This window comes from Pelodiscus sinensis, chromosome 24 (genome assembly GCF_049634645.1).
Source record: "Pelodiscus sinensis isolate JC-2024 chromosome 24, ASM4963464v1, whole genome shotgun sequence".
NCBI lineage: Eukaryota > Metazoa > Chordata > Testudines > Trionychidae > Pelodiscus > Pelodiscus sinensis.
The window spans coordinates 1,640,624-1,652,721 of record NC_134734.1 but is presented as its reverse complement, the minus strand read 5'-3'; the positions used below and the strand labels follow the sequence as shown (position 1 = coordinate 1,652,721).

The 12,098-nt window shown below is 50.1% G+C and overlaps 1 protein-coding gene across 1 annotated transcript in view; it reads left to right on the top strand.

Annotated features, from left to right (window-relative positions):
* LOC142819583 (guanylate-binding protein 1-like) overlaps positions 1–12,098 on the top strand; it is a 116,742-nt gene that overhangs the window by 44,627 nt on the left and 60,017 nt on the right. Inside the window, exon 10 of the mRNA XM_075907689.1 lies at positions 8,375–8,580. Coding sequence (XP_075763804.1) covers positions 8,375–8,580 — 206 coding nt within the window. The remainder of the gene's footprint in view (positions 1–8,374; positions 8,581–12,098) is intronic.

The following is a 12,098-nucleotide window of genomic DNA, read 5'->3' as shown; positions in this document are numbered from 1 at the left end:
TTTCAGCTGGGACCCAAGACAGGGTTGAGGAGAAACTTGGCTGTGCTTATGGATTTGTGCACAAGGTTAAAATGTGACATAATGTGGTGCCTGTACGACAGAAGTTACGGCGCTTACCATTTTCAGTCAGGGAAGCTGTTTCAGAGGAACTTACAAAACTTGTTCATAAAGACATAATTGAAGAGATTGACTCCTCGGAATGGGTTTCACCTATAGTAGTGACACAGAAGAAGAATGGAGGCATTCGCCTTTGTGTGGACTTAAGGGAGCCAAATAAAGCTATTGTGATTGACAGCCACCTTCTGTCTCACATAGAAGTATTTCATAGAATCATAGAACACTAGGACTGGAAGGGACCTCGAGAGGTCGAGTCCAGACCCCTGCGCTCATGGCAGAAACAAATACTGCCTAGACCATTCCTGATAGACATTTATCTAACCTGCTCTTAAATATTTCCAGAGATGGGGATTCCACAACCTCCCTGGGCAATTTATTCCAGTATCTGACCACCCTGACAGTTAGGAACTTTTTCCTAATGTCCAACCTAAACCTCCCTTGCTGCAGTTTAAGCCCATTGCTTCTTGTTCTATCCTCAGAGGCCAAGATGAACAAGTTTTCTCCCTCCTCCTTATGACACCTTTTTAGATACCTGAAAACTGCTACCATGTCCCCCCTCAATCTTCTCTTTTCTAAACTAAACAAAACCAATTCCTTCAGTCTTCCCTCATCTAGCAATATGATTTCCTCGAGCAATATGAGTTCCACGAGGAGTAACGGTAGTTCAGAATAGGAACCTAGTCCGAACTACCTAGTTCGAGCCCCGTGTAGCCGCGCTGCACGGGGTTCGAACCAGCGGGGATTTAAAAATGGCGGCTCCCCGCTTATGCTAATGAAGCCCGGGAAATTCAAATCCCGGGCTTCATTAGCAAGTGCGGTATGCATACATTACCCCGCTAGTTCGAACTAGCGGGGTAGTGTAGACATACCCTGGGTGATATTATTGTGTTTGGAAATACTTCTGAGGAGCATGACAATAACCTGCAGTCTGTACTAAACTGCATCACCACAGCAGGCCTCAAGCTCAACTTTTCTAAATGCAAATTTAGACAAACAGAACTCTCCTTTCTGGGGCATAGGCATACAATGTCACCAGCGGGACTAAAACCTGATCCAGATCATATCCTAGCAATTTCAAAGGTTCCTCCTCCAACAGATTTGCAAACCTTATGTTCCTTCTTGGGTCTTACCTCCTGGTATGCAAAGTTCATTCCCAGTGATGCTTCTGTCATTGAACCATTACAGGAATTACTACGAGAAGTTCAACCTTGATGTGGAGAATGGATGCACAAGCTAGCCTGGAAACTGTGAAAGGTTTGATTGTACATAGACCAGTACTTGCACTGTTCAGTCCTGCATTGCCCACAATTGTGACTACTGATGCTTTTGATTATGGACTTGGGGCTGTCCTCACACAACTTCATGAGAACAACACAGCGACTGTTGCATTTGCTTCTACGACACTGAGTGATGCAGAGAGAAAATATTCTAGAGTTGAAAAAGAAGCACTTGCTTGTGTCTGAGCTACTGAAAAATGGAGAACTTACCTGTGGGGCCGCACATTCAAGTTGCGCACAGACCAAAGCCCTTTGACAACATTGCTAGCCACAAAAGGATTGGGAAGAGCAGGAAATCATATTGCTAGGTGGTCTGCAAGACTACTCTCTTTCAATTATGAACTGGAATATAAGCATGGAAACCAATATGGGATAGTCGATTGCCTTTCTCGTCTGCCTTTGTCTTCACCGGATGGTCCACTAGAGGATGAAGATGAAGTAGTTGCATTTATTACAAGCACTCTTACTGCAGTTACAAGAGAGCAATTCCAAGCTGTTTGTTCAGCATGTTCAATTCAACAAAAAGCTATGGGAATTTCTGACAAAGAGATGGCCCAGTGACCCTAAAAACCTTGGCCCAGTTTTGCTGCTTTATTTTAGAGTTCGGGATCAACTTTCTTTGCTTGATGGCTGTGTACTACGAGGTACACACTGACTACTTGTGCCAGAAGAATTACAGCCAAAATTCATACACATGGCACACGATACTCATCAAGGAATTGTCAGAACCAAACAACGACTACAGGATCTGTATTGGTGGCCAGGGATGGGCTCCCAAACTGAAGCAATCATAAAATCGTGTGTCACCAGCAAAACGCATGATAAGACAGCAGTGACATGTACTCCACCATTACAGCCTGTTCCTCTTTCTAATTCTGCATGGGAAAAAGATGCAATTGACATTGTAGGACCATTGTATTCTGCTCCAATTTACTGTCGTTATGCAATCACTTTAATAGACTATTTCAGTAAATAGCCTGAAGTAGCATTTACATCGCAAATCTCTTCTGCTACAGTAGTTAAATTCCTCTCTACAGTTTTTAGCAGGGAAGGTAACCCTAAAGAACTGGTTTCACATAATGGTAGTCAATTTACTTCTCTGGAATTTGAAACTTTTCTAGTAGAGAGAAACATTTTACATAGAAGATCATCCGTGTATTACCCTCAAACCGATGGGGAAATCAAAAGTTTTAACAGAAGCTTGAAAGAGAGTTTGCAAATGGCTAAACTAGAAGGGCAATTGTGGATAACCTTCACTACTAATTTCTTGCAAGCATACAGGGCTGCACAACATGCCACAAAGATCATCCTCAGAGTTACTGCATGGAAAACAGATGAATACTAAACTGAACATTGCTGAATTGTTAAAGGCAAGACCTGATGCACCAAAAGAGGACGATGTGAGAAAAACAGTTGAACAGAACCAAGAAAAGTATAAGGCTTTCCCAGACAAACGGCGGGGTGGTAAAGAACCAAAATTTAAGTGTGGTTCCTTAGTTAGAGTAAGAAAACTTGGAATTTTGTGCAAAAGGGACCATAAATTCATATCTCCTTGTGACGGGGTGCCGAGACCCCGCATCCTGCACCAGGAGATCTGCGCCCTCTCCGAGGGACCGTGGGATGCGTACCGGCTTTGTGCCGGCTGCTCCCGAGCCGCGGGTCAGCTGAGTAGCGCCGCGGCTCAGCTGGGGGAGCTATGCGGCTCCGAAAAAGCCGCCCTGGCTCCGCTGATGAGGGGGGTGGGGCACATAAATGCCCCGGCGTGGCAGGAACTTTAAAAGCCTGCCGGCCGCCGGAGAAGGGGCAAAACAAGAGGGCTGCACAGACCCGCCTAGAAGGGGAGGGACACGGACGCCCCCGTGATCGTCTTGCCACGGCGCCCAGACGCCGTGAGTACGGACACCCCTGAGGGGGGGAGGAAGGAAGTAGCCTAGGGCAGGGCGGTGAAATAGCCCAAGGGCTGGTGCGTTTAGGGGCACAACCCTGTCAGCCGGACCGAGACTGGTGCGCAGTCTCAGTCCTTAGGGCCCTGGGCTGGGACCTGTGAGTGAGGGCGAGCCTGGGCCCCCCTTCTTTCCCCCATCCGAGGAGAAGGTGAATACAGCAAAAACCCTGACGTAAAGGGCTAAGCCAACCGATTTGGAGAAAGGCTGACCCGCTCCCAGTCCAGGCCGGGGGGGGTCACACTCCTCTTAAAATCATAGAGAAGAAGGGACCTTACACCTATCGACTTTCTGATGGGCGTGTATGGAATGCGTCTTATCTTGCATCTGCCTATGCACCAAGAGGAGATGATGCCAACACCCAGGCAGCATTGGATGACTTCACGGTAGCACCAACACAACAGGACATTGCACTGGAACCGGGATTTGAGGGACTGTCTGTCAGACCCAGACAACAACCTGTCTGGACTTGAGACTATGTTATGTAGTATTTACAGTGTTTTCAATGTAATATTTCTGCCAACACTTGTTCCATATTTGTTGCTGTGGTCAGAACAACAATGTTTATTTTATAATTGAGAGCGCTTCTTAAGAGAGAAGGGAATGTGGTGTTTTAGATGCCGGGGGTACTGGCTGTTGGAAGTCTAGAAGCGCAGGAAACAAGAAGAAGGGAGGAGGAGATTAGCCAGGGCTGAGTGAGAGCTACAGAAGGATGCAGCAGCTTTGTAAAGAGGTTTCACTTTTGGTAAATAAAGTCCTGGGCTGTGTCTACACTGGTGCGATCTTGCGTAAAAGTGGCCGCTCTTACGCAAAAACTTGCTGCCTGTCTACACTGGCCGTGTGTTCTTGTGCAAGTAAACTGACATTCTAATGTATGAAACTAGGGCTTCTTGCGCCAGAACTCTTACGCTCCCGCTCAAGAAAAGCCCTTTTGTGCAAATGTTCTTGCGCAAGAGGTCAGTGTAGACAGGCAACATGAATTTCCTGTGCAAGAAGCCCCTATGGTTAAAATGGCCATCGGAGCTTTCTTGCACAAGAGAGCGTCTACACTGGCAAGGATGCTCTTGCACAAAAGCACATGCCAGTATAGACGCTCTCTTGCGCAACTACTTTAACGCAAGAACTCTTGTGCTAAAGAGTTTTTGCACAAGATCACACCAGTGTAGATGTAGCCCTGATGAAGTTTGTTAGTACCTTGCTTGTGTAAACAGGGTCAGGATAAGTTCTACCCTGACATCTGGTGGTGAATTGTGGTGAGTGGTGCAAAAAGATTTCAGGGGCTGAACTTGTTTGCATAGGCACACCCACCCCGCCTAGTGTGAGTTCACAGCAGCCCAAATGGTCACTTTGGCAGTTGTGGGATACCCAGTCTCTCTGTTATTGAGGCAGGAGGGAGAAAGTGTTGTTACCCTGATTATGTGAATCAAGGACAGTGGAACAGTGGATCTGTTTTATGACAGAGGGATTCACCATCAACTAAGTAGCACTCGCTAGACAAGGGGTATGGGTTCCAAACCCAGTGATGTGGGAGATGCTGCACCTGAGGGTGGTGCCCCTGCCTGAGGGCTTCATGCACCAGTTACAACCCCTCCTCTCTCCACTGTGGAATATCAGAGCTAATTTGGTTTCTATTAGGAATCTAGTTACAGGCTGCTGAGCTGATTTCACTTTGGCCAATGATGTACTAGCACTGAGTCTCCCCTACTATGAGCTGAACTTTCTAAAGCACTGAAATCTGCTATGAGCTGGAATCACCGAGGCTGTGTCTACATTGGCAAGATTTTGCGCAAAAGCGACTGCTTTTGTGCAAAATCTTGCTACTTGTCTACACTGGCCGTGAGTACTTGCGGAAGAACACTGACGTTCTAATGTATAAAATCAGGGTTTCTTGCGCAAATACTCTGATGCTCCCACTAAGGGATAAGCCCTCTTGCGCAACTGTTCTTGCGCAAGAGGTCAGTGTAGACAGGCAATGTTAATTTCTTGTGCAAGATAGACTGATGGCTAAAATGGCCATCGGAGCTTTCTTGCACAAGAGAGCATCTACACTGGCACAGATGCTTTTGCGCAAAAGCACATCTCTTGTGCAAAGTCACATGCCAGTGTAGACGCTCTCTTGCGCAAATACTTTAACACAAGAACTCTTGCGTTAAAAGTATTTGCACAAAATCTTGCCAATGAGTGCTGTGGGGAGCCTGAAGCTATATTGCTGAACTGCTAGCAGACCACTTTTTTGGGATGGCTGGCAGAGCAGTTTGTGGGAACGACCCAGCGGAGCAGCTGGCGGGAACAACTGGCGGGTGGCTGGTAGGAGCAGTGGCAGGCGGCCTGCAGAGCGGCTGGTGGAAACAACCAGCAGGTGGCCAGCGAAGCAGCTGCAGGAACAACTGGCGGGTGGCTGTGAGTGGAACAAGATGGTTGGCACAGCAGGACAGTTCGCGGGATGGCTGGAGCAGCTCAAGGGATAGCAGGTGGAGTGTAGTGGAGTGACTCACGTTAAAGGCGGCAGCAGAACCCTACAGAGAGGCAGCGGCATCAGCAGGCCATGTAAGGTGTATCAATCTCCTTGCCCCCTCCATTCTACCCAGGTTGGGAGGTAAAAACCCTGCAGGCAAACTTTTGAACCCTGGAGCAGCACTGACCCGGGAAAGAGACTTTTGGGGTGTTGGACTTTGGGACTTTGGGTGATTCTTGGCTGGGGTGGGTCTTTGCTCATGGTTTGGTCTATGAATCCTAGTTGTGGTGTTTTCCCAATTTAATGCTGATGTCAGTTACTTCACGTTATTAAAGATTTACTGCTATACCGAGGCTCTGTGCTTGTGAGAGGGAAAGAATTGCCTCTTTGGGTACCCAGGGGTGTGTAAGTTTTCCCAGGTCACTGGGTGGGGGCTCGAGCCGGTGTTGCATTACGTTGCTGGGAGGGTACCCCTTCGTACTGAACCTGGCCCTGCTGCTATTAACTTGGCCTGGCAGAAGGGTTACATTTGCATGAAACAACAATTGGCTTCCCTGACCCAGGGGCAGAGGGCTGGAAGTGGGGTGATGCCTGAGTTCCCATGCCACCCCTGTTAGGTTGTGTCCCCAGTCTCAGGAGGCACCGGCCCCTGGGACTCTGAGCCTGCCTTGGGGCACTCATAGACTCATAGGCTGTGTCTACATTGGCACCCCTTTCCAGAAAAGGGATGCTAATGTGACACTTCGGAATTGCAAATCTGCGGGGGATTTAAATATCCCCCGCGGCATTTGCATTTACATGGCTGCCGCTTTTTTCCGGCTCGCGGTTATGCCGGAGAAAAGCGCCAGTCTAGACCCTTTTTCGGAAGATCTCTTATTCCTACTTTATTCCTTATGATCATCTAGTCTGACCCCCTGCATAGTGCAGGCCACAGAATCTCACCCACCCCTCCTAGAATAATCCTCTCACCTAGATCTCAGATATCAAAGCCTTCAAATACTTTGAAGGCCCCAAGATGCAGAGAATCCTCCAGCTGTGATCTGTACCCCATGCTACAGAGGAAGGCGAAAAACCTCCAGGGCCTCTGCCAATCTAGCCTGGAGGAAAATTCCTTCTCGACCCCAAATATGGCGATCAGCTAAACCCTGAGCATGTGGGCAAGACTCACCAGCCAGATACCCAGAAAGTTCTCTATAGTAACTCCTATCATCCCTCCATTGACCTATTTCCCACTGATAGTGAAAGGTCAATTAGTTACCAAGATCATGTTATCTCATCAAACCATCCCCTTCATAAACCCATCTAGTTTAATCTTGAAACCAGATAGATCTTTTGCCCCCACTGCTTCCCTTGGAAGGCCATTCCAGAACCTCACTCCTCTAATGGTTAGAAACCTTCATCTAATCTCAAGTCTAAACTTCCCACTAGCCAGCTTATTTCCATTTGTTCTTGTGTCCACATTGGTATTAAGCTTAAATAATTCTTCTCCCTCTCTGGCATTTATCCCTCTAATATATTTAAAAAGTGCAATCATGTCTCCCCTCAGCCTTCTTTTGGTTAAGGTAAACAAGCCAAGCTCCCTGAGTCTCCTTTCATAAGACAGGTTTTCCATTCCTCGGATCATCCTAGTGGCCCTTCTTTGTACCTGTTCCAGTTTGAATTCATCCTTCTTAAACATGGGAGACCAGAACTGCACACAGTATTCCAAATGGGGTCTCACCAAACTCAGGAATGGCTGGTGGAAGCAAGAGGGGCCGTGTGGCCAGAGGCTGCCCCTGGAGAGGGGCCAGGATGAAGTGAAGCGTAGCTGGGGGGAGCTCAACTGGGTGGGCACCGCAGGGCTTCTGTCACCCCAGGAGCTGGCAGCCCAGAGGCGGCTGCACTGAGGAAGCCGGCAGCCGGCTCCCTGCCACAAGGAGCCAGGAGCAGCCTGCAGGAGGGGCAGGGAGCTGCGCAGGAAGAAGCAGGGGGGCTGGGAGAGCAAAGCTCTGAGCTGCTGAGTGGAGAGGCGCTGGGTTGGTGCCTGGTGCAGAGGCCAGGCTGGGGGTCCAGCTCCCTCTGCCCTCTAGGGCTGCGTCATGTCCTGCCTTCCTGGCCTTGCCCAGGTACAGTGTGTGCACAGACCCAGCTAGGAGGGGGGAAGAGACGTGTGTGTGTGTGTGTGTGTGTGTGTGTGTGTGTGCACGCTGCAGCTGCCTCTAGTGCACAGGCTGCCATGTGAAGGGTTGGTCATCGGTGCGCAGGGAATGACAGACGTGCCCTGGTTTTGTGGGGGCAGGTTCCAATGTTCCCTCATCTTTTCCATCCATGTGTCGAATAAGTTTTTATGCGCACCAAGGCATGTGCAGATGTGCACCACCAGTAGAACCTAACTGTGGATGCTTTGCTTATCAGCTGGGTGGCTCTTGAATGTCTCCTGAGTGGCCGCACGAGCACACAGCTCACAGGGCGACTGGTGGGGCCCACGCACAGGGTGCAGCCGACACTCAGTGCCTGGCTGGGGCTGGTCTGGCTGCTTTACTCCCAGCCCCTGTCACCAGCATCCCAGGGCACCTGTCTGGATTCCTTAACTGCCTGGCCAGCTTTGTGTCTGAGCTCTCGCAGCACATCAAGGTGAAGGGTGATGTGGGAAAGAAGGAAGAGGAGGAGACTGCGGCTGATAACGAGTACGTCAGCTTCTTCCCGAGCTTTGTCTGGACCCTGCGGGACTTCACACTGGAGCTGGAGCTGGAGGGGAGGCAGGTGACGGAGGACGAGTATTTGGAGAGCACCCTGATACTGAAGAAGGGTAAGTGCTCGGCCGAGGGTCAGGACAGGATTTCTGGGAAGTGAATCAGGTCCCAGTGCGGAGGGGCAGAGGGGATGGAACTGCTCAGGGCTCATGGTCCTTTCGCATACGCCAGGGCAGGGCCCACCCTGGGGTGTGTAAGGGGCTCGGAGCGACGGGCTCGGAGCGATGGCTCAGGTGTGGACGTTGGCATCTGTGTGAAAGTGGTTCCCGTTAACACTGAGCTGTGGATGGGGGAAGGTTCCACGTGGTGATGTCGTGAGAGTGTGACGCTCACGCGGAGCCAGGCTGAGCTCTGTGCTGACCCACGTCTGGCCTGTGCAGTGACATGGATCTGTGTGTCCGAGCGGCTGTCTGCAGGCGCTGCACAAACATGCTCTGGGGACTCACTTCACACCGAGGTGCGTCCATCAGAGAGTAGGTTCCTCTAAGCTCCGTGTCTCTAGTGTGTTAATGAGTCATGTGGGGCCCTGACAAAGGGTCACTAAAGGCAGGACAGACGACAGCTCCTGCTTCCTCTCAGCCCACGAGGGATGTTACCTGTCGAACATCGCTACTGGATTGCTGAGACTGGATTTGTTCTGAACAGTCCATGCTGACTGTGGCTTATTGCCTTGTTATCTTCTAGCTGCTCACAAACCGATTGATCATTTCTTGCACTGTGTTTCCAGGTACCAAATTTAAGATGGCTGGTCTATGTATTCCTGGATTTTCCTTATTCCCCTTTTTGTAGATGGCGCCATATTTGTCCTTTCCCATATTTGTGATTATTTACTGGTATGTCTAGTTCTTCCTGGTCACTCCCCACACTTCATGCACTGGGATACAGACCTCTGAGATAATCACTGGAATTCCCCTCTGTCCCGGCTGTTCTCTCCTCTGGCTGCAATTTCCCTCCTTCCCCCAGACTCGGACCAGTCCCCTGGTCTCTGTGTTTTTAACGGACCGTGGGCCTTTGTCTCCCGCCCCCACAGACTGTAGCTGACACTCTGCTCCACTGGCTTAGCCGATGTGTATGTGAAGATGCTCTTTCCCTTCGGTGGCACGTGGACCCCATTTCAATTGGTATAGGCCCTTGGCCTGCCCCTGCCACTGCCTGTGCAATGGGATGAGATGCAGAGACTCCTGTGAAAGCCGGGGGGCTCATGCTCTGTGCGGGCTCCGTGTGTGCAGGACCAGGCACAGAGCTGTGGCTGGACGTGCTGTGAAGCAGCTTCATGTTCAGGGCGGCTCTATGCGGTGATGGACGCCCTGCGCCGCTCCCAGGGGACGCTGACTGGCCCCTGAACCCGAACGCAGACGGCTCTTTCCCTGGGCCACACGTGGGGAGAATCCGTGTGACGCTGGTCGCTAGGGCAGCGTTTGTGCGCTTCTGATGGCTCCCTTTCCACCTGACACCAGCTCTTGTGTGTGCGCCATCCTGTGCCAGGCAGCCAGCGCTATTGCCACGGCAACTGCAGTAGCGCTGCCCCCGGCGCGGTACCACTCACAGCGGCAGCAGCAAGAGACGCGCCCGGGCTCTTCCTGCGCCGTGTCGCGAGGCTTTGGGCACCGCAACCGCCCCAGGGCGCCCGATCCCTAGTGGGACAGAGCTTCCTTCCCCAACACCCGGCTTCCCTACCCATCCCCCCCACCCCCGCTCAGGCTCCCCTCCCGGCCACCTTCTCCCCCCACCACAGCCACTGCAGCAGCCTTCTCTGTGGCCACGAGAGAGGGGCAGCTCTGGCTTCACGTGGCCGAGTGCTGTGGTGTCCTGAGTTTGGGCACTCAGGGCACTCCAAGACAGGACTGCTTTGTTGTCCCTCATTGAGGTAGACAAGCAAGCGGGGAACCCTGAGAACTGTCTGTCTGGGGTGGGGGTAGGGTCCCTTTAAGCACGGAGCTCAGTTAGCCTCAGGCAGAAGCCCCACACACTAAGTCCTAACCTGATGCCCTGCCGGCACTGGTTCCGGCCATCCTTAACTTCAGTTCAGGGTCCACTCAGTGTGGACGCACTATTTCGAAATAGCAAAACGCTATTTTGAAGTAGTTTTTGTGTATAGATGCGTTATTTCGAATTAGCTTAATTCAAATTAACTATTTGCAATAAGTTAATTCGAAATAGTACTGTAGTGTAGACATACTCTGAGTTACCTATTTACTTTTGACTTGGCTTCTCCATCGATTTTTCAACAGAAAGCCTTGGAGTTCGGGCTTTGTCTGAATTATTTTCTTCACAGCCCAGCTTTCATAGTTTATCCAGGTCTCTTTCAACACTTTACCTGACAGCACAAATCTTGGTGGGGAATTGAATCCTGACTAGATATGGTACAAGAGATCGTGCACCTTTTAAAAAATTGTTTTGGAGTGACTGAAAGTGCATGTGCTGTGCATACAAAGCTTCTTGATGGAGGTGGGCTCTCAAACCCAGCTACGTCGAGACTGCAGGCTTTTTTGGGAGAACCTTTTCTGGAAGAGATAGTCAAAAAAAAACTTCTTCCCAAAGAACGTGTGCACACTGCCAAAGCGCATCAAAAAAGTTATTTTCTTTTTTGACAGAGTGTCCACACTGAATGGACGCTATCTCTCATGTACGCTGTGACTACTAAGGATGTTAAAGACTAGTCGACTATCCAATAAGCATTTGCTTCTCTATAGGCACTTCCGCAGTCCTCCTTTGAAATGTACAAGAGTGTAGATGTGCTCATAGACAGGGGATGCCATCCTTAGCACACAGGGACAGGGGCCTGGAGTAGGAGTACAGAGGCTGTTTTATCTCTGCTGTTCGTGACCACTGCTGGGAGACGGTGTCTGGTGCCCCATCTCATGGACGTTCATAAACGGGGCAGGCCACTGCAAAGAGGCACAAGGGTCATGAAAGGTCATATCCAACTTCTCATCCACTGTAATCCCCAGGTCCTTTTCTGCAGAACTACTATTTAGCCAGCTGATCCCCAGCCTGTAACAATGCCTGGGATTCTTCTGTTCCCAGGGCAGGACTCTGCACTTGTCCTTGTTGAACCTCATCAGATTTCTAGTGGCCCAATCCTCCAATTTGTTTAAGTCACTCTGGACCCTATCTCTTCCCTCAAGCGTATCTACCTCTCCCCCCAGCTTAGTGTCATCCGCAAACTTGCTGAGGGTGCAATCCATCCCCTCATCCAGGTCATTAATAAACATGTTGAACAAAACCAGTCCTAGAATCGAACCTTGGAGCACTCCACTAGAAACTGACAGTCAACCTGACATCGAGCCATTGATCACTACCCGTTGGGCTCAGCCTTCTAGCCAGCTTTCTATCCATCTTACTGGCAAGAATATTGTGGGAGACCGTATCAAAAGCCTTGCTAATGTCAAGGTATAGCACATCCACTGATTTCCCCATGTCCACAGAGCCTGTAACCTCATCACAGAAGCTACTCAGACTTGCCCTTTGTGAATCCAAGCTGACTATTCCTAATCACTTTCCTCTCTTCCAAGTGCCACAAAATAGATTCCTTAAGGATCCCTTCCATGATTTTTCCAGGAACCGAGGTAAG